At 44.1% G+C, this 26,233-nt stretch overlaps 1 protein-coding gene across 1 annotated transcript; it reads left to right on the top strand.

Annotated features, from left to right (window-relative positions):
* The first annotated feature begins 1,243 nt into the window (after positions 1–1,243).
* LOC311131587 (terminal uridylyltransferase 4-like) lies at positions 1,244–25,962 on the top strand. Its single transcript, XM_084164654.1, has 29 exons — positions 1,244–1,390; positions 2,093–2,589; positions 2,800–2,972; positions 4,768–4,884; positions 5,206–5,383; positions 5,814–5,902; positions 7,240–7,291; positions 7,674–7,743; positions 8,016–8,142; positions 8,481–8,600; positions 8,790–8,978; positions 9,342–9,516; positions 10,776–11,338; positions 11,495–11,645; positions 11,848–11,934; positions 12,054–12,157; positions 12,278–12,335; positions 12,468–12,571; positions 12,764–12,967; positions 13,126–13,203; positions 13,381–13,558; positions 13,639–13,686; positions 13,900–13,982; positions 14,192–14,307; positions 14,616–14,770; positions 15,908–16,005; positions 16,211–16,820; positions 17,169–17,345; positions 25,383–25,962. Exons 2-29 carry the CDS (start codon positions 2,178–2,180, stop codon positions 25,469–25,471), a joined length of 4,605 nt encoding a protein of 1,534 aa, XP_084020780.1. The 5' UTR covers positions 1,244–1,390; positions 2,093–2,177; the 3' UTR covers positions 25,472–25,962.
* Positions 25,963–26,233: the final 271 nt, after the last annotated feature.

Genomic DNA, 26,233 nt, shown 5'->3' with positions numbered 1-26,233 from the left:
TTTAATTTACATGTATTACATTTCTGTCTTCTGTAACCTCTTTCGACATCTATCCAACATATTAGCCAACACATGATACATTTCTGTCTTCTGTAACCTCTTTCGACATCTATCCAACATATTAGCCAACACATGATACATTTCTAAAATCCTCAAGATGATAATATAACAAAAAAGTGTGAATTTAATTGTCATTGCGGTATAATTGGGACTATGATAATGATGTCCCAATTTATCTAGCCTGCTGTCCCAGTTTACCAAATGTGAACTGAAAATAGGGTTTTGGCTGTGTACACAAATGTGTGTGTCATGCATCCTGCGAATATGATATCAACATTTGTTATTTTTGTGTGATTAGGAAACATCTTGAGCATTTCAGAAATGTATCAGGTGTTGGGCTAATATAATATGTTGGATAGATGTCGAAAGAGGTTACAGAAGACGGAAAAGCAAAAAGTGTCTCTCTTTTTCTGAATTCACCCTACTTTTGTATTTTTTGGCTTTGGCTATTTTCTATCAATAAGACTTTCATGAATACAACCCACTGTTAATGGTTCAGAGACCCCATCCCTCCAAATACTTTTGTATTTTTGGGCACTTTTCTATCAATTTAAACTGACTTTACATTAAAAATACTTCATTAAAACTTCAATAGCTTCCACCCCATAATGCTTTAATGAACACAACCAGATAGGAAGAGGCAGAGGCCCAATTCCACGGGAAATCTGTCTCCCTCCAGCAGATGGCATTTCCCCCCCCCGTTTTTTCGCCCACCAACAAGATGTTTTTGTATGGAGGTTAATGAATGTCGAGAATGGTCAACAAAAAAACGAATGACTTATTTGCTACGTGAGGTTTATTTGATCGAATAGAAGTTTCGTAATGCTTAGGTTGTTATGAGTGTACTGATACAAGTAGGACACGTGACATCCCGGCAACTTTGAGAAAAAACACTTTATTTCGGAGTTGTCTCGAGATGGCTATAGATATTAATGGGATGAGGCTGGTAGCATAGCATCTCTCTCCATGGAATACAGGCGGTTGACGAAAACCCTCAACGAATATTCAAAAAGGTATTAAAATAATGAGATGTATCCACCAATCCAAAGAAAGGATAGGGGGAGCAAGACAGCCCGCCGTGCCGCTTTGTGGACAATGACTCCCATTGTTAGGGCGGAGAGACAGGTTTCTTGTCAGTATATCCATAATCTTTGATACAACTACCTTCAATAAAGGTACCCACAATGCCCTATGCAGGAATTAACATGGCGTCTATGGTGCTGTTTTGATCATACCTCAGTGGTTTTGATCCGTGAATGAGAAAAACGAAATACTGAGCATGAAGATGAAGAGGTTAGACGTATTTTAGAGCTAAAATCTGCATAAAACAGTAAGACATTTTTCAATGTTCTGGCGCTTTTGTCGTGCGTCAGTTTTATAGGGTCGGGTGGCTAGTCAAACAATTGTCTGTAAAAAGGTTTCCAGCCGCTAGCGGATAGATGGCTAGTTTGCTAGCTAACTAGCCATTTATCAGGTGTTTATGAGATGGCTAGCTAGCTACCGTTAACAAATACAAACATTTATCAGCTAGCTAGCAAGTCTGCACGTTATTTATTTGTCTCTAGCTGTTATTTTAAATGTCACTTGCCCTGTTTGTTTGCATCTGCAGGGTGTCTCGCTACGCGAGAAGGCCCTTTCAGGATGTTGTGGGTTGGTTTCGTTTCATAACAAACAAGTCCTTCAGCCTTGGTTTTTCTCAGCTAGTCAACTAGCCACTCTCTTCGTTACATCGAAATAATTTATATTTGCAATAAATATAAGTTATATTACAACCCTGTTCTGCACTGGTCCAACTACTGTAACCCACATAACTAACTAGGATGTACTTGTTTTGATCAGGCCTTTGCTTTGGAACTTTATTGCAAGGTAAATGTTTTGCCATTGGCTACTTGCTCAGTTCTTCATAGCAGGTGCTGAATTAGTTCAATATGCTATGATTTGATAGTTTTAAGTATATATGTATAGTTTAGGCTATTGTTCTTTTAAGATCAATGTAGGTAATGCAAAAAATTAATGACTTTCATCTCTTCAGGTTTTCATTGGACTAGCTGCCTCCCCATCCTCAATACAGAGTAGTTAGTTTTCAGCCCGGGTGAGGGATAAGACTGGATTGAGGCATGGAGGAATCAAAAAGCCCCCTAAAATTAGTTAAGCCCTCTCGCAATGAGGCCAGGGGAGCCACAGCGCCATCCTCCACCAGCTCCAAGCCCCTGAAAGAGGCTCCAGTGACACCAAGAGAGGGGCCTAGCCCCAAGCCTGCCACTGCCTGCCGGAGCAAGGAGAACATCACCACAGCCAGGGAGGACCATAAGGACCAAGGCAGTAACCGTGGGACAGAAAGAGCCTCCACAGCCAGCCCTCAGGACCCAGGGATGGGGAAGCCTCGCAGGCTGACTGGGAGGACCAGCTCTGGGGAGAGGGGGAAGGTGGGACTGGGAGGCCAGCAGCAGGCTGGGCAGGGGGGTGACGCTAGGCCCATGCTGGCTACAGGCAGGAGCCCAGCTGGTAGAGGGAGAGACACAGGAGCAGGTACGGTGGCCACCTCATCTGAGGAAGTCCTTACTGCACAGACCAAGATCCCCAAGATGGGGCCATTGAAGGATGGCTGCTACAATATGTCTATGTTAGAGACCTCTTGCTGTTTTTTTGTCATATAAACTCTTCTTCTTGGTCAAAACATTTGTTTCCTACATGCTGACTATATCTAAGTGAAGAGTTGGTCTGTCTGTGTGTTTGCAGGCGAGAAGGCCGGTGCTGTGGTGGAGACAGGGCAGCCTTTTGTGGAGGTCAACGTGGTGGGGTCAGGGGTCAATGATGAGGGTCAGGGGAGGAACATGACCTCTGAGCAGAAGCTGGGTCTCAGACAGGCTGAGGATCGCCTCTACAGAGACTACATACACAGACTGGTCAAGGTGAGGCGATAAAATAACTTACGTTTGTTTATCAGTTGTCTGTATGTACAGTGCCTTCAGAAAGTATTCACACCCCTTAACTTTTTCCACATTTTGTTACAAATTGGGATTGAAATGGATTGAATTGCCTTTTTTTTTGTCAACGATATACACAAAATACTCTGTCAAAGTGGAAGAAATATTCAAATATTTTTTTAAAGATAAATAAAACGCTAATATATCTTCATTAGATAAGTATTCAACCCCCTGAGTCAATACATGTTACAATCACCTTTGGCAGCGATTTAAAGCTGTGAGTTTTTTTGGGTAAGTCTCTAAGAGCTTCACAGACCTGGGTTGTTTAAACTCTTCAATCTCTGTCAAGTTGGTTGTTGATCATTGCTAGACAGCCATTTAAGTCTTGCAATAGATTTTCAAGCAGATTTCATTCAAAACTGTAACTAGGCCACTCATGAACATTCAATGTCGTCTTTGTAAGCTAAGCAACTCCAGTATATTTGGCCTTGAGTTTTCGGTTATTGTCCTGCTGAAAGGTGAATTTGTCTCCTAGTTCCTGTTGGAAAGCAGACTGAACAAGGTTTTCCTCTAGGATTTTGCCTGTGCTTAACTCTATTCCATTTATTTGTATTCTAAAAAAAACTCTGTAGTCCTTGCAGATGACAAGCTTATCCATAACATGATGTAGCCACCACAATGCTTGAAAATATGAAGAGTGGTACTCAGTGATGTGTTGGATTTGCCCCGAACATAATGCTTTGTATTCAGGACAAAAAGTTCATTTATTTTGGCATTTTTTTGTGCAGTATTACTTTAGTGCCATGCAGACTTCCTTATTTTCTCTCTGTCAGTATTGTGGAGTAACTACAATGTTGTTGACCCATCCTCAGTTTTCTCCTAAAATCACCATTGTCCTCATGGTAAAGTCCCTGAACGGTTTCCTTCCTCTCCGGCAACTGAGTTAGGAAGGACGCCTGTATCTTTGTAGTGACTGGGTTTATTCATACGCCATCCAAAGCGTAATTAATAACTTCAACATGGTCAAAGGGATATTCTGTGTCTGATTTTTTTTATATGTATCCTTCTACCAATAGGTGCCCTTCTTTGCGAGGCATTGGAAAACCTCCTGGGTTTTTGTGGTTAAATCTGTGCTTGAAATTCACTACTTGACTGAGGGACTTTTCAGATAATTGTACGTGTGGGGTACATTTGAAAATCACGTTAACCACTATTGCACACAGTCCATGCAACTCATGTGACTTGTTAAACAAAATGTTGCTCCTGAATGTATTTATGCTTGCCATAACAAAGCGGTTGAATACTTATTCAGTCAAGACATTTCAGCTTTGAATTGTTGTATTAATTTGTAAACAGTTCTTAAAAGAAAATCCACTTTGACATTGTGGGGTATTGTGTGTAGATCAGTGGCACAAGATCTACATTTAGTCTATTTTAACGCAACAAAATGTGGAAAAAGTCAAGGTGTGAATGCTTCCTGAAGGCACTGCATTGTCTGTATCAGTTGACTGGAATTTATGGACACAATTTCACATTTTAAGGCAACTTCTTAGGCCAGATGTTTTATCAACTTGTTGTTTGTTGCTGAGAACCCTCCACCAGGCAAAATAATAACAATGTTAATAGTCAACAGTTCAACACATTGCTGTGGGGTGGAGGGGGTGTGCAAACAAGTTGTAAAATGTCTGTCATTTGCATGTGTACAGTGAGGGGCAGGGCACGATCAGCGACTGGTCTCTCACATGTAATTGGTTTCACTCATTTCTCTCTGTCTCTACAGCCGTCTCCAGAGTACCCTAACTTCCAGTACCTATGCAAGCTGTGTTCAATACACATAGAGAACGTACAGGGGGCACACAAACACATCAAGGAAAAGAGACACAAGAAGAACATCATGGTGAGAGAAAAAGTTAGCAACTTTTATTTATTTTGTCATAATTGTCATGTTCTCCAACAACAACTGATGTGTACTGTAACTTGAAAGGGAATCCATCTTTGTTATTTTAGAAGTGGAAATGGTTAATTAAGGTGGACCTTATTGGTGTGTGTATCTGTATACATTCTTCCTATTTTGCTGCTTCCTAAGCCTACGTCGGCCATTTTGTATCTCCCCCAAACTCCAAATTCTGTCCACATTCTCTCCAGTGGATTAGACAGGGCCGTTAGAGGGGATCTGGATTCACCCTGCCTTTGTCCCTCTCCCCTGTGCTGTGTTCAGGAGAAGCAGGAGGAGAATGAGCTGCGTGCACTGCCTGCCCCCTCCCCAGCCCAGCTCAGAGCCGTGGATGCAGCCGTCCTTCAGGTCGCCCAACAACACGGCATCTCTGACCAGGACTTCCTGCTGCGACAGGAAGTGGTCACCAGGATGGAGATCATCATCCAGCAGCACCTCTCAGGTAACCAAGTATTCCTATCCTCTTGTCTCCTTCCTGTCATCTAGACTGTTGATCTGCCATGTCTGGATGGTTGAAATCAGTATCTTATTGTAAGTATAGGCTGAGTGGCAAAGGTTCCCAGGTTGGCAATAAACAAATAAAATGCAATAGTAGTGAAATGGTATGAATAGAACCCTGTTTAATGAATGGAATGAATAGAATCCTGTTTAATGAATGGAATGAATAGAATCCTGTTTAATGAATGGAATGAATAGAATCCTGTTTAATGAATGGAATGAATAGAATCCTGTTTAATGAATGGAATGAATAGAATCCTGTTTAATGAATGGAATGAATAGAATCCTGTTTTAATGAATAGAATCCTGTTTTAATGAATGGAATGAATAGAACCCTGTTTAATGAATGGCTTTTGTTGGTGTTTCTTTTCCAGTTTGCTCCCTCCGCCTCTACGGCTCCTGTCTCACCCGATTTGCCTTCAAGACAAGTGACATCAATATTGACGTCACCTACCCCTCCACTGTAAGTCTTGTCTGTTTCCTAACAACCCACTAATGCAAGTTATATACACACAGTGTCCAGTTTTAGGTACACCACCCCGTTCACGTAAATGGTTAGCTCCTACAGACAGTGAGTCACAGGGCCGTGGCTTGCTATATAAAGCAGGCAGACTGGCATCCAGTTACTGTTCGATTGAACGTTAGTGGGCAAAACAAGTGACCTAAGCGACCTTTGAATGTGAGATGGTCGTCAGTGTCAGGTGCGCTGGTTCCAGTATCTCAGAAATGTCCGCCCTCCTGGGCTTTTCACGCACAGCAGTGTCTAGGGTTTACTGATAATGGTGCGACAAACAAACAACATCCAGTCAGCGGCAGTCCTGTGGGTGAAAAAAGCTTGTTGATGAGATGTCAAAGGAGAATCGTGCAAAGTAACAGGCGGGCCACAAACAGGCAAATAACGGCGCAGTACAACAGTGGTGTGCAGAACGGCATCTCGGAACGCACAACTCGTCGGTCCTTGTCAGGGATGGGCTATTGCAGCAGACAAACACACCGGGTTCCACTCCTATCGGCTAAAAACAAGAAGAAGCAGCTCCAGAGGGCATGCCATCACCAGCACTGGACAATTGAGTGGAGAAACATTGCCTGGTCCGACTAATCCCGGTTCCTGTTGCGTCATGCTGATGGCAGTCAGGATTTGGTGTAAGCAGCATGAGTCCATGGCCCCATCCTGTCTGGTGTCAATGGTACAGGCTGGTGGCGGTGCTGTAACGGTGTGGGGAATGTTTTCCTGACACACGTTAGGTCCCTTGATACCAATTGAGCAACGTTTCAATGGCCCAAAGAATTCAGGCTGTTCTGGAAGCAAAGGGCGGTCCGACCCGGTACTAGATGGGTGTACCTAATATACTGGACACTGAGTGTAAATGCAAAGTGGGTGCAAATCAAATTATTGTTAGATCAGTGGTAATCAACGTAGGCAAACAGGAAGGAGGCCTTGGTTTGCATCATCACCTTATTGTCAGTCTGTATCAGATGATCTCTGATCGCTTTCACCTTGATTGTCTTGGATAGGATTTAACTGATTGGGTATGTTTATCAGTTGGAGGGATCCAAGAACCTGTGAATGATTGGACTCCTAAACAGGACACTAAAACAGGACTCAAATCAACAGTGGACTGAATATGATGTGCCTCCACTTCTGCTAGCTCTTTGGGGTCTAGGCTGGGGTCACTGTAAAAGCACTTTGACTGCTGCTGATGTATAAACGGCTTTATGAAGACATTTGATTGAATTTAATATGATAAATGTTGATGCCTTGACTCTTACTAGTAAATGTCATGTTGTTTTTGTCTCCAGATGACCCAACCAGATGTGCTGATACAAGTACTGGAAATCCTGAAGAACAGCGGTGAGTGTTAAACAGCCCTACACACACACACACACACACAGTGTAGAGAGAGACTGTAAATTCAGCATAAGAAGGATTGTGTTGTGGCACTAGACAGTCAGTGAGCTCTTGATTCCAGGCCAGGGCCGAGCTGTACTGAGTTCTGTGTTAAAATGGAGAGCCCATATTAACCTCCTTCAATGAAGAATGTTGGTATGAGAAAATACAATTACCGTAATAGAAATCCGAACTAATCCACAGTAGTTTTAATACAACCCCCTTGGTAAATTTGATTTAAACAATATTTTTCAGGAGTTAAACTATGTGAATTGGGGAGGCAGCCAGGAGATAATTTTGTTGGGTTTGGGAGCAGTCAAAGAATGTTGACCTTTTGTTTTTCCAGCTCAATTTTCTGAGGTGGAGTCTGACTTTCACGCCAAAGTTCCGGTAGTGTTTTGCAGAGATGTCAACAGGTCAGTGGAAGGTCAATTCTATTGCTTTCTATGTGCTCTACTGTTATCCTTTTACAACCTACTACTTTTTTAAATATCCTCTGACTTAGTGGTTCCTGGGTGTTTTATTTATTTATTCCTGGGCACAGCATAGCAAAACATTTGGCAACAAAATAAAAATGATAGTTTCTTATTAGACAAGTTCAGGTAGCCCCTCTCTGCTTCAGTCTGTTTTCTTCCGTTTGGTGCCTAATGAATACAACCCTGATCAGTGTTGTTGTATCTCTCCACAGTGGGTTGATGTGCAAAGTGAGTGCAGGTAATGACGTGGCCTGTCTCACCACCAACCACCTGGCTGCCCTAGCTAGACTGGAACCCAGACTGGTGCCTCTGGTCCTGGCCTTCCGCCTCTGGGCTAAGGTAAGGCTGGTCTGGGTAAAATTGTATTTTATGGATAACAGCGTATTATATAAATTGCATCTGTCTAGTTGACGCTAGTGCTTTTAGTGGTAATAGCAAATGTAACTAAATGTTTTGGCCTTTGCTGACTAAACCTAAACCTGTCCATACCAATGTTTTTTTCAGCATTTGTGAGTAGAGTAAAATGTGTGTGGATTTCATTGTAAATGATATGGTTGCTTAGCATATTGTAGCTTTAGTGGTTTTGATGACGCCAACAGCCCCTGACCAGAGAGAATGTGTTCTTAATGATGTTACCAGATTTAAATAAAGACTATATTGTGTGTGTGTCCCTCTAGTTGTGCCATATTGACTGCCAGGCAGAAGGGGGCATCCCATCCTACTCCTTCTCCCTCATGGTCATCTTCTTCCTCCAACAACGCAGGGAGCCCATCCTTCCTGTCTACTTCGGCTACTGGGTAGGTGACACCACAGAAAGGTTGATATTTTATTAAACTAGTCCCCACTATCGCTGCACACATTTGTATTGAGTCATTTTCTTTCAGGTCATAATATTTTGCTCGCTTTTGTTGAAGATGTTTTTACTGTGCTTGTTGCCATTGTTGTTAATGCTGTTTATAACTTTGTTTGTATGTGGTTGATTTCAGATCGAAGGCTTTGATGTGAAGGCTGTGGATGAGTACCATCTGACGGGGATAGAGATGGATATATTTGTTGGGTGGGAGCACCGACCCCCCAGTACAGAGGGAGGGGGGGGCGGCAGGGGAGAGAACGGAGCGAAGGCCAAGCCTGAGCAGAAGAAACCTGCTGTGAAGAACCAGCATGCAGAGGGAATGGTGAGTACTCTTGACAAGGCTTTTTTTCTAGTTCAAATAAACTTTTTACATTCTATAACTGATTTGACTGTGCATTGTAATATGTTTTCTAGTCAGCAGTGCTAAAAGCAGAGTGCTTCAAAGGACTTCTGAGTGTATCCTCTTTTCTCAGAAGTGTTACAAAGCATTGTATTGGTGTGCTAGCTAGAAGGATTACTCACCATATTTCTTACACCAGTCCATTTCCTTTTCTATCCATGCCACCTATGGCGTTCAAGGTTCAGAGTGCCTCTGTTCTTCTTCTTTGTGGCTAATGTCCATGTAGCCTTATGAACTAAGCCTATGTCCCATCTGACTCTATGTTCTCGCTCTGTTCCCTCTCAGACGCGCCTGGCCCTGGACCTGGGTAAGGGGGTGTCCCTGGGCCAGCTGTGGCTGGAGCTGCTTCGGTTCTACACTCTGGAGTTCGCCCTGGAGGAACGCATCATCAGCATCCGCCTCAAAGAGCTCCTCTCCAGAGAGATGAAGAACTGGCCCCGACGAAGGCTGGCCATCGAGGGTAAGACTGAGGGAGAGAGACCACTAAACAGACAGGCTGGCCATCAAGGGTAAGCGGGAGAGAGACCACTAAACAGACAGGCTGGCCATCAAGGGTAAGCGGGAGAGAGACCACTAAACAGACAGGCTGGCCATCCAGGGTAAGCGGGAGAGAGACCACTAAACAGACAGGCTGGCCATCAAGGGTAAGCGGGAGAGAGACCACTAAACAGACAGGCTGGCCATCGAGGGTAAGCGGGAGAGAGACCACTAAACAGACAAGACAGACCACTAAACAGACAGGCTGGCCATCAAGGTTAAGCGGGAGAGAGACCACTAAACAGACAGGCTGGGGAGGGAGATAGACCACTAAACAGACAGGCTGGCCATCAAGGGTAAGCGGGAGAGAGACCACTAAACAGACAGGCTGGGGAGGGAGATAGACCACTAAACAGACAGGCTGGCCATCAAGGGTAAGCGGGAGAGAGACCACTAAACAGACAGGCTGGCCATCGAGGGTAAGCGGGAGAGAGACCACTAAACAGACAGGCTGGCCATCGAGGGTAAGCGGGAGAGAGACCACTAAACAGACAGGCTGGCCATCAAGGGTAAGTGAGAGGGAGAGAGACCACTAAACAGGGTATTCAGAGATGAAACATTCAGAATGTTGCAGATAGAAATGTAATGAATAGAGCTGACATGATCCCCCATAGAAATAAGAATGAATAGAACGGGCGTCCCCATTCAAGTCAATGATGGCATAATAGGTGGACCGTCGAGCATTGTGAGTGTACCCATCAATTTGTGCTGTGATTTGTTGATTCAACTCAAATGTCATTACAAAAAAAGACAGCATTGCATGAGCCACAGCAGTTAACATAATTTGAGTTAACATTCTACATTACTATGGAAATGATTGCATCACAATACCAGACAGCCATTGTGAGTGTTCCTGTGAGTTTACCAGTTAAATGGCCAGGGTTAGAGCTTCCAAGCCCGTTCTATTCATTCTTATTTCTATGACCCCCCCCCCCCCCAATTCAAAATGGCAGACAATCAGGTTTGTTCTATAGAAAATGTTTTTATGTGACTAGCTCCCCTCGTTTTTGTTACCTATCTTGTCCTTTCTACATGTTTCCCTCAATGAGCCTGCTGACTTACTAGGTGTGAATAGGTTAGTTATGTGGTGGAAAGGTCAGATTGGTTAGTTCTTTTAGTGAGTTTCTACACACCACTGCACTACCACCTTTAAAGTTATCTTCCTCCATTTCCTCTTCTCAGATCCGTTTGCCCTAAAGAGGAATGTTGCCCGCAGCCTAAACAGTCAGATGGTCTTTGAGTACGTCCAGGAGCGCTTCCGTACCACCTACAAATACTTTGCCTGCCCGCAGAGCAAGGACAGGGACACAGGAGGGCGCCAGAGAGGCAAGAAGACGTGCAAACATGGCGACATGAAACCGGAGAAAGGAGACAGAAAGGGAGGAGAAGAGGTGGCTGAGAAGAGTGGAGGTGGAGAGAGCAATGGGAAGGAAGGGAACAGTCAGAGCTCTGAGACAGGACAGAAGGAGGATGATGAGGCTGAAAGTGATGAAGAGGACAGAGCAGAGAGGGCATTAAACGCTGGCCTTATGGACTTGGTCCTCAGTGAGGGGGACAGTTCTACAGATGGGGCTGGAGCTGAGCCTGGCGCTACCCTGGAGCATTCCTCTGCCTCCCCCTCGCCCCAGAACGGCCTGCTGGACAGTGATGAAGAGGAGGATAAGCATGTGTCAGAGAAGCAGGGACATATTTCACCAGAGGACCTGCATTATATATTTGACAGGATGATCTTCACAGGAGGAAAGGTACCTGTACAAAATGCTTTTTTGATTGTTTTGAATTGGATAATGAAAATTCTAGACTTGCTTTGACAGAGGTTTTTAGTATAAGTTCCAGAATTAAGTTCACAGGCTTTGCTTTCCAACAGGTCAGTCATCTTTATTTAATTATCTCCCCTGCAGCCTCCTACGGTCGTGTGTAGCATCTGTAAGAGAGATGGCCATCTGAAGGACGATTGTCCTGAGGACTTCAAGAAGATCGAGCTCAAACCGCTGCCTCCCATGACTGACCGCTTCAGAGACATCCTGGATGGCCTTTGTAGACTCTGCTACCGTAAGTCATCTGCTGATTAACATTATTCTGCCATCTTGGAAGGAGTTTGTTTGAGTGATTTTGTCCAAACATATCTTCTATATTATGGAGCTAAGACATGTCTTGAACACTACACTGGTAAAACCTGTATATAGACTTCACATGCACAAATGGGAATACTCAAGCACGCTAAATATAATTTTTCTGATGTCTGTGTTTGTAGATGAGCTGTCCCCCTCTCTTGGAGAGCAGCAGAAGAGAGAACAGATCATGGGTAGTCTGGAGAGGTTTATACGAAAGGAATACAATGGTACCTACAGATGACTAAATTGCATATGTAACAGCAGTGCACAGGAATATGGAACTTACAATACTGTGTAGTACCACCTCAGTATGGTATTATAAATCTTCTATGATATCATCCTACAGACAAGGCCCAGCTGTGTTTGTTTGGTTCCTCCAAGAATGGCTTTGGTTTCCGTGACAGCGACCTGGACATCTGCATGACCTTGGAGGGCCACGACACCGGAGAGGTACGTGGACTCACTGTGACTGGTGGACATTTTGACATTTTAATTTGAAACTCTTTCCTGCAGTTCTTTGTCTCCCCAGTCATTCTGATATGTATATCTGTCTACCCCTCTACTCAACAGAAGTTGAACTGCAAAGAGATAATTGAAGACCTAGCCAAGGTGCTGAAGAGAAACACAGGTAAGAGAGCACATTACATTGACTCCTTTCAGGATGCATGGTTTGACTGCTTGTTATGAGTACAGACAGTCATATTTTGTGACTTGGTGATTGCTTGTTTGGTGATTGATTACCTGTGTTTTCCTCTGTCAGGTCTGAGGAACATCCTGCCTATTACAACAGCCAAAGTGCCTATTGTGAAGTTTGAACACAGACAGAGTGGACTGGAGGCAGATATCAGCCTCTACAATACTCTTGTGAGTAAACTGAGATCATTTGCAATCACAAAGTGTACTTAACATTACTGATCGCCATAACAAGGACTGGTAAGGGACAGAGAACTATCATTGGGTAACAGGTATTTTGTAAGTCAAGCTAAGTTGCTGTTATCAGTGTAATTGTGTACTAGCCGTCTGTATGGATTCATTGGCATCTGTCCTCTCTTCCAGGCTCAACACAACACCAGAATGCTGGCTACCTACGCTGCTGTAGACCCTCGCGTGCAGTTCCTGGGATACACCATGAAGGTGTTTGCAAAGCGCTGTGACATAGGTGACGCGTCCAGAGGAAGTCTGTCGTCCTACGCCTACATCCTCATGGTGTTATACTTCCTGCAGCAGAGACAGCCCCCCATCATCCCTGTTCTCCAAGAGGTACTGTTCACTTACCCTCTGTTAACCCTTTTAACAAGCACATCCTGTTCTAGCCTGTCTGTAGGGATGTAGCTGACACCAACAGAACCCGCTGAAAGTCTTTGTAAAAGCAATTTGAAAAGCTTTAGGAAATAACCCAATTTCGACCTGTTCCTTAGATCTTTGACGGACACACTGTACCACAGAGGATGGTGGATGGTTGGAATGCCTTCTTCTGTGATGACCTTGAGGAACTGGTGAGTTGTTAAGTCATCAACGCAACTGAATGTAACAAATCCTACACACGTCTGCCTCTCCTGAATGATGACCTTGAATAAGCTTGTTGTTTTGCTTACTAGTCATTGTAGTCAAAAGCATTCTCTAAAAGAGTTCTGAAGATGATAAAGCTCACTGTCCCTTGTCCACCCTCGTAGCGTCGTCGTCTGCCAGAGCTGCAGCAGAACCGTGAGTCTGTGGGGGAGCTGTGGCTGGGCCTGCTCAGGTTCTACACCGAGGAGTTTGACTTTAAGGAGCACGTCATTAGCATCCGCCAGAGGAAACGACTCACCACCTTCGAGAAGCAGTGGACCTCAAAGTGCATTGCTATCGAAGGTAGTGAAACTATCCTACTCACATGGTTGTGATGATGAAGGGACCGATTGATCACCGATTTACTTTTGTTTGTTCCTTAGATCCCTTTGACTTGAATCACAATCTTGGTGCTGGAGTTTCTCGCAAAAGTAAGTGAACTATGTCTCCTAAGTAGGGTTGCAAAATTTCAGGAACTTTCAATGAATCCTCCACCAAGGATTTCTGGAAAATCACAGAATTTATTGAAAGTTATCCTTATCAGGCCAAGTATGTAATCTACATCAGTACTTTAGTGATTATGGTCTGTGCTCTCTGTAGTATTTCAGTGATCCCCAACACATCCCTTCTCTGTGTCTCCTCAGTGACTAACTTCATCATGAAGGCCTTTATCAACGGCAGGAAGCTGTTTGGTACTCCCTTCTACCCCCAGCCTGGCTTGGAGGCGGTATGGCACACACTATATATAGGGCTGTATTCAGAGTGCTGATATAAGATCATTTTTGCCCTTTAAATGTTCATGAACAAGAGGGGGACCTGATCCAAGATCTGCACTCTGAGACACAGTGTAAATATAGGCATTGTTGCCCTGGCTGTACAGACACTGTCTATAGAAGACCTGTTCTCATCTCTAACATTGTTTCTTCTGTGGTGCAGTACTACTTCTTTGACTCCAAGGTGCTAACGGACGGGGAGCTGGCACCTAATGACAGGTGCTGTCGGGTCTGTGGCAAGATCGGCCATTACATGAAGGACTGCCCCAAGAGACGCAGGTACACTGGGAGAGAATATCAGTGAGTTTTTTCGGAACTAGTGTGTGTGTGTTTAGCAGACCTGGTTTCAAATACTATTTGAAATATTTCAAGTACTTTGAGCTTTTGCTTTAGCTTGCCTGGCCAGGTGGGAGGAGTTTGCACTTTTGATACTTTTTTTTCTATTGGTTCTGTTGCAAGACAAGCTCAATCAAGCACAGATGCAGTATTTGAAATGATTTATAATAGTCTTTGAACCTAGGTCAAGTGGTGGCTGCATGTTTGAGTGCGCTAATCCTCTGCTTGTGTGTGTGTGTTTGTCCGAACAGGGGGATGAGGAAGAAGGAGAAGGAGGAGGATGTGAAGGAGGGAGACGAACATGAGCCACGGGAGCGTCGCTGTTTCCAGTGTGGTGACATAGGTCATGTACGGAGGGACTGCCAAGAGTACCGTCATCTTAGACCGAGAGCTGCAGGGGGACCAGGTACGCACACACACACACACACACACCTGATCTGGAAATGGAACTGGGAGGGACCTACCTGAATTTGTCGAATAGAAACTCCTGTTTCCGTTGGCAAAACATTTTCCATTTGGAGTAAACTGTTTCCGTTGTAAAAGGTTTTGCAACTGTTTGCTACAGTCTTCTTCTAATAATTACACCTCTGGGGTGAATTCATTACGGAAACAGTTTACCATTTGAGAACCAAACGGAAGCAAACAGAGCAAAACAAGAGTTTCTATTGGACAAATTCAGGTAGGAATGTAACGATTCACCGATACGCATCGGTCCCCAATTCAAATGTTTAAGATACAAGTGCATCGGTCCACGGACCCCAAACCGATCCAAATGTAGCATGCATCGGTCGGATGTAATTTAGTTTATCTATGCGCTGGTTTAACTTACTTTTATTCCGGTTTTGGAGACACAACTGGCTATATGTCTACCTGCTGAACGAGGCTTACAATAGATTTTATTTTGATTGTTCAGGTTCACCATCAGCAATATTTTTGGTAGTTTTGCTTTAAACAATCAGTGTATATGGTCATTTTTTTATACACAGGGTAAAGTTAATTATTTCATAACGAGGACAGCAATCACTTTTGCGAGGCACACTGCATGGCCGAAACTAGAGGAGAAGGGAAGATCAATCTGTAAAAACGGTCAAAACCATTTGATTTTGAGATGGGGGGTGAAATCCAAAGTTGTGCTATATATTCATTGGCTATGTCATAGCTAATTTGTAAATGATAAATATTGATACATTAAAAGCTCAAACATTAATCTGCAAAAATAACAAACTCAGACAGATCCAGCTCTGAGAGTCCCAGCTCATGAGCTCCAGCAGCAGCTTTTTATTTAGAATGGAAAATGAATGTGTTTATGCAACAAATGTTAGTGTTTCAGATCGTATTACGTTGAATCGCATCGATTCGTTCTCTAATCAAACCGAATGGCACCGAATCGTTTCAAACTAAAACGTATCGTATCGGAGCCCATGTACAGGATCTAATTGTTGATTTTAAAGCCCTGTATTTTGTCATGACTACTACTGCCCAGCAGAGGGCAGCAGTGGCTCATTGACTGAGTGATGTGATAGTTTGCTTCCATTTCCTCCAGTTCCCCACATGATGCAAGCCATGGTGAGCTCCCAGTCCATCCCCATCCCCCAGCCTCCACAGGACCGCCCCGGACGCACCAGACAACCCTCTGAATGTGTGAGTACAACAGGGCGTTGTCTGTCTCTCCCTTAGCCTCCCTAACCATGTTCAAACATGCTGCAGCTAGCTTCTTGATGTATCACTACAGACCTGTATGTATAGTGATGCCTTTTTAATTGATTTCTCTCTTTCCCTTCCGGTCTTTTTCCCTTCCTGTCTTTCCCGCTACATCCTTACCCTGCCCCCCCCCCCCCCCCCCCAGTCTGATTCCCACCATACTCCGCCCTATTCCCCCCAGCCCAACCCGTTCTCCCAGGGTTCCAGCCAATCCTCCAGCTCCCCCCAATCCTCCTCCAAGACCTCCGCTGGGGGGGGACCCCCCAAGCAGCCCCAACACCCCCAGGTTCCCCTCTCTCTCTTCGGCTTCCCTCCCTCCCACCCGGGCCAGTACCACCACTCTGCAGCTCTCACTGCTCTGGGACTGCTGCCGTCCCACCACAACCAACACCAGCACCAGTCACATCAGTCCCAGGGGCACCAGGCCCATCACCAACACCACCACCCCTCCAACTCCTGGCCCATCCACGGCCCCATCCTCCAGACTTCCAGCGGCCCTGGAGGGCCCTCCCCGCCCGGCCTCAAATTCCCTCCGCGCCAGGCCCCTGGGCCAGCGAACGGGAACATAGGGCCAGGGGGATCTTCGGGGGGTGGCAGCCCTAGCCCTATGAACCTAAATGACCCCAGCATCATCTTCGCCCAGCCGGCGGGGAGGCCCATGGGCCTGGGAGGAGGGCGGGGACGGGACGGGCACTGGCACAACCACCTGGCACAACAGGGGGCATTGGTGGCTAATGGCACTGTGGGCAAGTCAGGTACACACTGGGTGGCACTGTCTCTGTCTGTCTGTCTCTGCTAGTTGTCGGAACAGTCAGCCTTTGTCTGACTAACTGGTCAGATTCTGTCCTTGTCTTTAGCAGTAACTGTCTGTTTCCTTGTTAACGGTGCTGATTGTGTGGTCAGGTAAGAGACACTGGTGGTTTTGGGCTACACACTTAATTCACTGTGCACTTAAACTGGTGCTGGGACAGAAGGATGATATCAAATTATTGTGGTTGGCTGAGTAGTTCCTTGTTTCAATTTTCCAACGATGTTTTGTTGACCAAATGTAATGCTCTCCCTCCATCCATCCAACCATTCCTCCCTCCTCCCTCTCCCTGCAGACCCAGGCTACAAGACCCAGTTCGGGGGTGTGAGCCAGCAGGGTTCTAGGACCTGGGAGCACAGCAACACGGCCCACTACTCCCTGTCCCCGTCCTGGCCTTACCGCATGCCACAGAACTTCATCCAGCAGGGCAACGGGGGTTACCCACAACCCGGCAAGCCCTTCATGTCCCAAGGTAAGAGGCTCGGAGAGAGAGAGAGATGCGGATTAGAGTTATTCACAGTTTCAACGGTAATTAGGCTTCTCCAAGCTCTGATGCTGCTGATGGTCATTAGTAGCCTACCAAACTTGTTAACTGCCTGGTACTCAGCACTCTATTGTCCCTCTAATCACTCTGACATCAATGCAAATGTATTTGAAAATCTAATCAAACACTTCATGAGAGCCAATGAGCTCATGTTGCGCAACATTTCTATAGGCTATACAATTGCGTAAGAAAACGGAGTGATGGCCTCTACTGAAAAGAGGAGGATCAGCTTTCTATAAGCTAGGCCTACTATATTTATTTTAAAACTTTCCTAATATTAAGCACATTGCTTCTCTTTACAACAGGAGTATAGCCTACCTGGCTGGCATGAAAATAAACCACAGGGAAAAGCGTCCTCCATTTGCTATTTAAGTGCATAGATTACATGTATTCTTTCCGGCTGCCCCTGTTTCGATACAGGTGCATGATAATGGTCCCTTTTAAATCAAAAATGTAAACATATAGGCCAATGTTTTGTAGAACAACTAAAGTTACATTAATATCTCTAAATTAAGCATATAGGAGTACCTATTTCTTTGTCAACTGCTCAACACAGAATAGCCGGATGTGCGCACTCCATCAAATCGTTTGGAGAAAATAGAAAAATTGTATTCTTCATACTATAAAATAATGCCACGGAATTCAAAGCAAATCTTGTCTGCTAAATGAACTAGTGTAGCCCACAGCCATTTTTGCATAGCCAGATCAGGACCTAACATAATCTGTTCTTCTGAAATAGACTACATTTTCTTAATATCATGCTTCTTTAGACCTGTCTAAAATAAATAATGGATTTATTGTGAAGGTGTAGGCTATATTACATGGATTTATTAGACTTTTTAAAATGTAGATGTTTGGAAGTCAGGAGATGCAAAATGTGTTTGTTAATTAACGGTCAATTACCGTGAGACCGACATTTATTTGCTTGACAATCACCGGCTGACGAAATTTCGTGACCTCCACAGCCCTAGGTGTGGTATGCCTATTAAGTTTAGGTACTGCAGGCCTATGAAGGTGAACTTGAGTTGAGGAAGAATGTTTTATGCCTACCAGAGTTAGTCCTTTTAATCTAACAATATAATGCTTATCTTTATAAAATATATTCTGATCAAAAATTTACGAATTAGGCAACTGCGTCTGCTATATATATATACACACACACACACACACACACACACACACACACACACACACAGTGGGGAGAACAAGTATTTGATACACTGCCGAGTTTGCAGGTTTTCCTACTTACAAAGCATGTAGAGGTCTGTCATTTTTATCAAAAATCCAGAAAATCACATTGTATGATTTTTGAGTAATTTATTTGCATTTTATTGCATGACATAAGTATTTGATAAAGCAGAACTTAATACACTGCTCAAAAAAATAAAGGGAACACTTAAACAACACATCCTAGATCTGAATGAATGAAATAATCTTATTAAATTCTTTTTTCTTTACATAGTTGAATGTGCTGACAACAAAATCACACACAAATTATCAATGGAAATCAAATTTATCAACCCATGGAGGTCTGGATTTGGAGTCACCCTCGAAATTAAAGTGGAAAACCACACTACAGGCTGATCCAACTTTGATGTAATGTCCTTAAAAAAAGTCTAAATGAGGCTCAGTTGTGTGTGTGTGTGTGTGGCCTCCACGTGCCTGTATGACCTCCCTACAACGCCTGGGCATGCTCCTGATGAGGTGGCGGATGGTCTCCTGAGGGATCTCCTCCCAGACCTGGACTAAAGCATCCGCCAACTCCTGGACAGTCTGTGGTGCAACGTAGCGTTGGTGGATGGAGCGAGACATGATGTCCCAGATGTGCTCAATTGGATTCAGGTCTGGGGAACGGGCGGGCCAGTCCATAGCATCAATGCCTTCCTCTTGCAGGAACTGCTGACACACTCCAGCCACATGAGGTCTAGCATTGTCTTGCATTAGGAGGAACCCAGGGCCAACCGCACCAGCATATGGTCTCACAAGGAGTCTGAGGATCTCATCTCGGTACCTAATGGCAGTCAGGCTACCTCTGGCGAGCACATGGAGGGCTGTGCGGCCCCCCAAAGAAATGCCACCCCACACCATGACTGACCCACCGCCAAACCGGTCATGCTGGAGGATGTTGCAGGCAGCAGAACGTTTTCCACGGCGTCTCCAGACTCTGTCACGTCTGTCACATGTGCTCAGTGTGAACCTGCTTTCATCTGTGAAGAGCACAGGGCGCCAGTGGTTCTCTGGCAAATGCCAAACGTCCTGCACGGTGTTGGGCTGTAAGCAGAACCGCCACCTGTGGACGTCGGGCCCTCATACCACCCTCATGGAGTCTGTTTCTGACCGTTTGAGCAGACACATGCACATTTGTGGCCTGCTGGAGGTGATTTTGCAGGGCTCTGGCAGTGCTCCTCCTGCTCCTCCTTGCACAAAGGCGGAGGTAGCGGCCCTGCTGCTGGGTTGTTGCCCTCCTACGGCCTCCTCCACGTCTCCTAATGTACTGGCCTGTCTCCTGGTAGCGCCTCCATGCTCTGGACACTACGCTGACAGACACAGCAAACCTTCTTGCCACAGCTCGCATTGATGTGCCATCCTGGATGAGCTGCACTACCTGAGCCACTTGTGTGGGTTGTAGACTCGGTCTCACGCTACCACTAGAGTGAAAGCACCGCCAGCATTCAAAAGTGACCAAAACATCAGCCAGGAAGCATAGGAACTGAGAAGTGGTCTGTGGTCACCACCTACAGAACCACTTCTTTATTGAGGGTGTCTTGCTAATTGCCTATAATTTCCACCTGTTGTCTATTCCATTTGCACAACAGCATGTGACATTTTATTGTCAATCAGTGTTGCTTCCTAAGTGGACAGTTTGATTTCACAGAAGTGTGATTGACTTGGAGTTACATTGTGTTGTTTAAGTGTTCCCTTTATTTTTTTTTAGCAGTGTATTTGGTACAGAAACCTTTGTTTGCAATTACAGAGATCATACGTTTCCTGTAGGTCTTGACCAGGTTTGCACACACTACTGCAGGGATTTTGGCCCACTCCTCCATACAGACCTTCTCCAGATCCTTCAGGTTTCAGGGCTGTCGCTGGGCGATACTGACTTTCAGCTCCCTCCAAAGATTTTCTATTGGGTTCAGGTCTGGAGACTGGCTAGGCCGCTCCAGGACCTTGAGATGCTTCTTACGGAGCCACTCCTTAGTTGCCATGGCTGTGTGTTTTGGGTCGTTGTCATGCTGGAAGACCCAACCACGACCCATCTTCAATGCTCTTACTGAGGGAAGGAGGTTGTTGGCCAAGATCTCGCGATACATGGCCCCATCCATCCTCCCCTCAATACGGTGCAGTTGTCCTGTCCCCTTTGCAGAAAAGCATCCCCAAAGAATGATGTTTCCACCTCCATGCTTCACGGTTGGGATGGTGTTCTTGGGGTTGTACTCATCCTTCTTCTTCCTCCAAACACGGCGAGTAGAGTTTAGACCAAAAATCTCTATTTTTGTCTCATCAGACCACATGACCTTCTCCCATTCCTCCTCTGGATCATCCAGATGGTCATTGGCAAACTTCAGACGGGCCTGGACATGCGCTGGCTTGAGCAGGGGGACCTTGCGTGCGCTGCAGGATTTTAATCCATGACGGCGTAGTGTGTTACTAATGGTTTTCTTTGAGACTGTGGTCCCAGCTCTCTTCAGGTCATTGACCAGGTCCTGCCGTGTAGTTCTGGGCTGATCCCTCACCTTCCTCATGATCATTGATGCCCCACGAGGTGAGATATTGCATGGAGCCCCAGACCGAGGGTGATTGACCGTCATCTTGAACTTCTTCTATTTTCTAATAATTGCGCCAACAGTTGTTGCCTTCTCACCAAGCTGCTTGCCTATTGTCCTGTAGCCCATCCCAGCCTTGTGCAGGTCTACAATTTTATCCCTGATGTCCTTACACTGCTCTCTGGTCTTGGCCATTGTGGAGAGGTTGGAGTCTGTTTGATTGAGTGTGTGGACAGGTGTCTTTTATACAGGTAACAAGTTCAAACGGGTGCAGTTAATACAGGTAATGAGTGGAGAACAGGAGGGCTTCTTAAAGAAAAACTAACAGGTCTGTGAGAGCTGGAATTCTTACTGGTTGGTACGTAATCAAATACTTGTCATGCAATAAAATGCAAATTAATTACTTAAAAATCATACAATGTGATTTTCTGTTTTAGATTCCGTCTCTCACAGTTGATGTGTACCTATGATAAAAATTACAGACCTCTACATGCTTTGTAAGTAGGAAAACCTGCAAAATCGGCAGTGTATCAAATACTTGTTCTCCCCTCTGTATATATATCTCTATCTCTCTCTCTGACAAGGATTTAAAAAATGTCTGTCGGGAACATAGCGCCGGCATACCGGTCTCTCTAGAGCTAGGCCTAAGCTTGTCTCTTTTTAATATGTATTTGTAAAATATTAATAAAATACAGTGGACGCCTAGGCCTATAGGCTTGCAATGCCCTGATGCAGTTATCGCTCAAATCTCTGCCAGCTGAACCGTAAGGTAAACAACTTTTATGGGCCTCCCGAGTAGCGCGCAGCGGTCTAAGGCACTACATCGCAGTGTTAGAGGCGTCACTACAGATCCGGGTTCGATCCCGGGCTGTGTCGCAGCGACCGAGAGACCCATGAGGCGGCGCACAATTTGCCCAATGTCGTCCGGGTTAGGGGAGGGTTTGGCCGGCTGGGATGTCCTTGTCCCATCACGCTCTAGCGACTCCTTGTGGCGGCCTGCACGCTGACTTCGGTCGCCAGCTGTACGGTGTTTCCTCCGACACATTGGTGCGGCTGGCTTCCGGGTTAAGCGGGCAGTGTTTCAAGAAGCAGTGCGGCTTGGCGGTCGGATTTCAGAGGACACATGGCTCTCGACCTTCGCCTCTCCCGAGTCCGTACGGGAGTTGCAGTGATGGGACAAGACTGTAATTACCAATTGGATATCACAAAATTGGGGAGAAAAAGGAGTAAAAAGTAACCCCCCCCCCCCCCAATTTTTTTTTATAAAATACAAGCATGCATACATACATACATACATACATACATACATACATACATACATACATACACACACAAAGGTTTTAGAACACCTACTCATTCAAGGGGTTTTCTTTATTTGTACTATTTTCTACATTGTAGAATAATGGTGAAGACATCAAAACTATGAAATAACACATGGAATCATGTAGTAACCAAAAAAGTGTTAAACAAATCAAAATATGTTTTATATTTGAGATTCTTCAAATAGCCACCCTTTGCCTTGATGACAATTTACACACTGTTGGCATTCTCTCAACCAGCTTCATGAGGTAGTCACCTGGAATGCATTTCAATTAAACAGGTGTGCCTTCTTAAAAGTTAATTTGTGGAATGTATTTCCTTCTTAATGTGTTTGAGCCAATCAGTTGTGTTGTGACAAGGTAGGGGGGTTATACAGAAGATAGCCCTATTTGGTAACTTTGAAAGTTTCTTCAAGTGCAGTCACAAAACCATCAAGCGCTATGATGAAACTGGCTCTCATGAGGACCGCCACAGGAATGGAAGACCCAGAGTTACCTCTGCTGCAGAGGATAAGTTCGTTAGTTACCAGTCTCAGAAATTGCAGCCCATATAAATGCTTCGCAGAGTTCAAGTAACAGACACATCTCAACATCAACTGTTCAGAGGAGACTGTGTGAATCAGGCCTGCATGGTCAAATTGCTGCAAAGAAACCACTACAAAAGGACACCAATAATAAGAAGAGACTTGCTTGGGCCAAGAAACACGACCGGTAGAAATTTGTCCTTTGGTCTGGAGTCCAAATTGGATTTTTTGGGTTCCAACTGCCATGTGTTTGTGAGACGCAGTGTAGGTGAACGGATGATCTCCGCATGTGTAGTTCCCACCGTAAAGCATGGAGGTGGTGTTATGGTGTGGGGGTGCTTTGCTGGTGACACTGTCTGTGATTTATTTAGAATTCAAGGCACACTTAACCAGCATGGCTACCACAGCATTCTGCAGCGATACGCCATCCCATCTGTTTTGGGCTTAGTGGGACTATCATTTGTTTTTCAACAGGACAATGACCCAACACACCTCCATGCTGTGTAAGGGCTATTTTACCAAGAAGGAGAGTGATGGAGTGCTGCATCGGATGACCTGGCCTCCACAATCCCCCGACCAAATTGAGATGAGTTGGACCGCAGAGTGAAGGAAAAGCAGCCAACAAGTGCTCAGCATATGTGGGAACTCCTTCAAGACTGTTGGAAAAGCATTCCAGGTGAAGCTGGTTGAGAGAATGCCAAGAGTGTGCAAAGCTGTCATCAAGGCAAAGGGGAGCTACTTTGAAGACTCTCAAATATATAATGTTTTGATTTGTTTAATACTTTGGTTACTACATGATTCCATATGTGTTATTTCATAGTTTTGATGTCTTCACTATTATTCTACAATGTGAAAATAAAGGAAAAACCATTTGAATGAGTAGGTGTTCTAAAACTTTTCACCAGTTGTATGTGTGTGTGTGTATGTATATACACTACCGTTCAAGTTTGGGGTCACTTAGAAATGTCCTTGTATTCGAAAGAAAAGCAATTTTTTTGTCCATTTTAAAATAACATCAAATTGATCAGAAATACAGTGTAGACATTGTTAATGTTGTAAATGGCTATTGTAGCTGGTCCTCAACTGGCAGCTTCATTAAATAGTACCCGCAAAACACCAGTCTCAACGTTAACAGTGAAGATGCGACTCCGGGATGCTGACCTTCTAGGCAGAGTTGCAAAGAAAAAGTCCAGTGTTCTTTTTCTCATCTTAATCTTTTATTTTTATTGGCCAGTCTGAGATATGGCTTTTTCTTTGCAACTCTGCCTACAAGGTCAGCATCCCGGAGTCACATCTTCACTGTTGACGTTGAGACTGGTGTTTTGCGGGTACTATTTAATGAAGCTGCCAGTTTAGGACCTGTGAGGCGTCTGTTTCTCAAACTAGACACTAATGTATTTGTCCTCTTGCTCAGTTGTGCACCGGGGCCTCCCACTCCTCTTTCTATTCTGGTTAGAGACAGTTTAAGTATGAAAATGTATGCACTCACTTAACTGTAAGTCGCTCTGGATAAGAGCGTCTGCTAAATGACTAAAATGTAAGATGTAATCGAACCCACAATTGCTGATGCTCCAGATACTCAACTAGTCTCAAGAAGGCCAGTTTTATTGCTTCTTTAATCAGCACAACACTGTTCAGCTGTGCTAACATAATTGCAAAAGGGTTTTCTAATGATCAATTAGCCTTTTAAAATGATAAACTTGGATTAGCAAACACAACGTGCCATTGGAACACAGGACTGATGCTTGCTGATAATGGGCCTCTGTACGCCTATGTAGATATTCCATAAAAAATCAGCCATTTCCAGCTACAATAGCCATTTACAACATTAACAATGTCTACACTGTATTTCTGATCAATTTGATGTTATTTTAATAGACACAAAATTTGCTTTTCTTTCGAAAAAAATGACATTTTGTAAGTGACCCCAAACTTTTGAATGGTGGTGTGTGTGTATTTATTAGGAAAGTATAGTCCATTGTTTTGAATATGCTACACGTCAAAACACAACTAATAGTTTTTTGTAATTTGTTGTAGGCAGTTTTTAAAGACACTTAACTGTAGTTCATTTGGCCAATATTGCTTGTTTATTGCATATCTGGTGGGGTGGGAAAGCCACCGATCCATTTCGGAACGGCTCCAACTTTCAGACCAGAGAAGACCTCTAATACGGATACGGGCAGGAGAGGCGTTCTGCTAGGACATGTACTGCAGACTCTTAGGATGCCACCTCTCATTTAGTATCATTTGTAGTACTTCATTGATTGGTCTAATCTAAATAATTCTCCTATTCGATCTTACAAAAATGCCCCTACAGTAGTTAACTTTACTTCCTTCTTTGTCTTGGCCTCACCCCAGGTTCTGTGGTGCACCCCAATCAGCATTACCCGCTCCTCCCCCACGGACGACATCACGTCAACCTCAACTACATCCAGCAGAAGAAATGAACTCTGAACTCTGCTCCCATAGCATCTTAATTCAATTAGGCTTTATAGTCCTTCACCATGATAAAACTAAAACTATATAATCTAACTTTGCATCATCTGGTCACAAGACTTTTTAAAATGAATTTTATCATTTTTTTGTACAGTTTTTACGTGTTTGTTTTTTTGTCTCATTACATTGATTTGTGATACAAATGTCAAATATTTTAATACCCCCATTTCTGAAGGGGTCCAAAAAGTGTTTTTATTTTGTGTAAAGTAAGGAGGTAAAAATTATCCTTTATTTTTATTAGCTGTGTTCCTACTTTGCTTGCTTAAGGATAAAAGCTTTGAATAGACATTTGTTAAAACAAAAAACAACATTTTAACATGCCCACCCCTATCAGATAATTATGTAGTGCCAAAAAGACCTATAGTAAGGGTGGAAAAAAATATAAAAAAATAAGACAAAAACACAAAAATCCATACAAATAAATAAAGTTAAAGCAAATCAACAACAATTTGTTTTTGGTGACATTATTTGTTGGCTGCAGACACTTTCGGATGGTTTCCTAGACAGATTAAGTCTATTCCTGGACTAAAAGCATTTCCAATAGAGATTCTTAATTTGTGTTCAGGAAACGGCCCCTTTATTTTTTTGTTTTTGAATTGCCACGCCCATGATATTGCCTGTTCAGGACCGCAAACTACGGCCACTCTACATACAATACAGTACAAGATCAATACACAATTTATGATGGATGAGTTTTATGATTTTACTCATAA

The sequence above is a fragment of the Coregonus lavaretus genome (genome assembly GCF_964263955.1).
Source record: "Coregonus lavaretus genome assembly, chromosome: 6".
NCBI lineage: Eukaryota > Metazoa > Chordata > Actinopteri > Salmoniformes > Salmonidae > Coregonus > Coregonus lavaretus.
The sequence above is the reverse complement of the archived record's forward strand: the minus strand, read 5'-3'. Positions and strand labels throughout refer to the sequence as shown.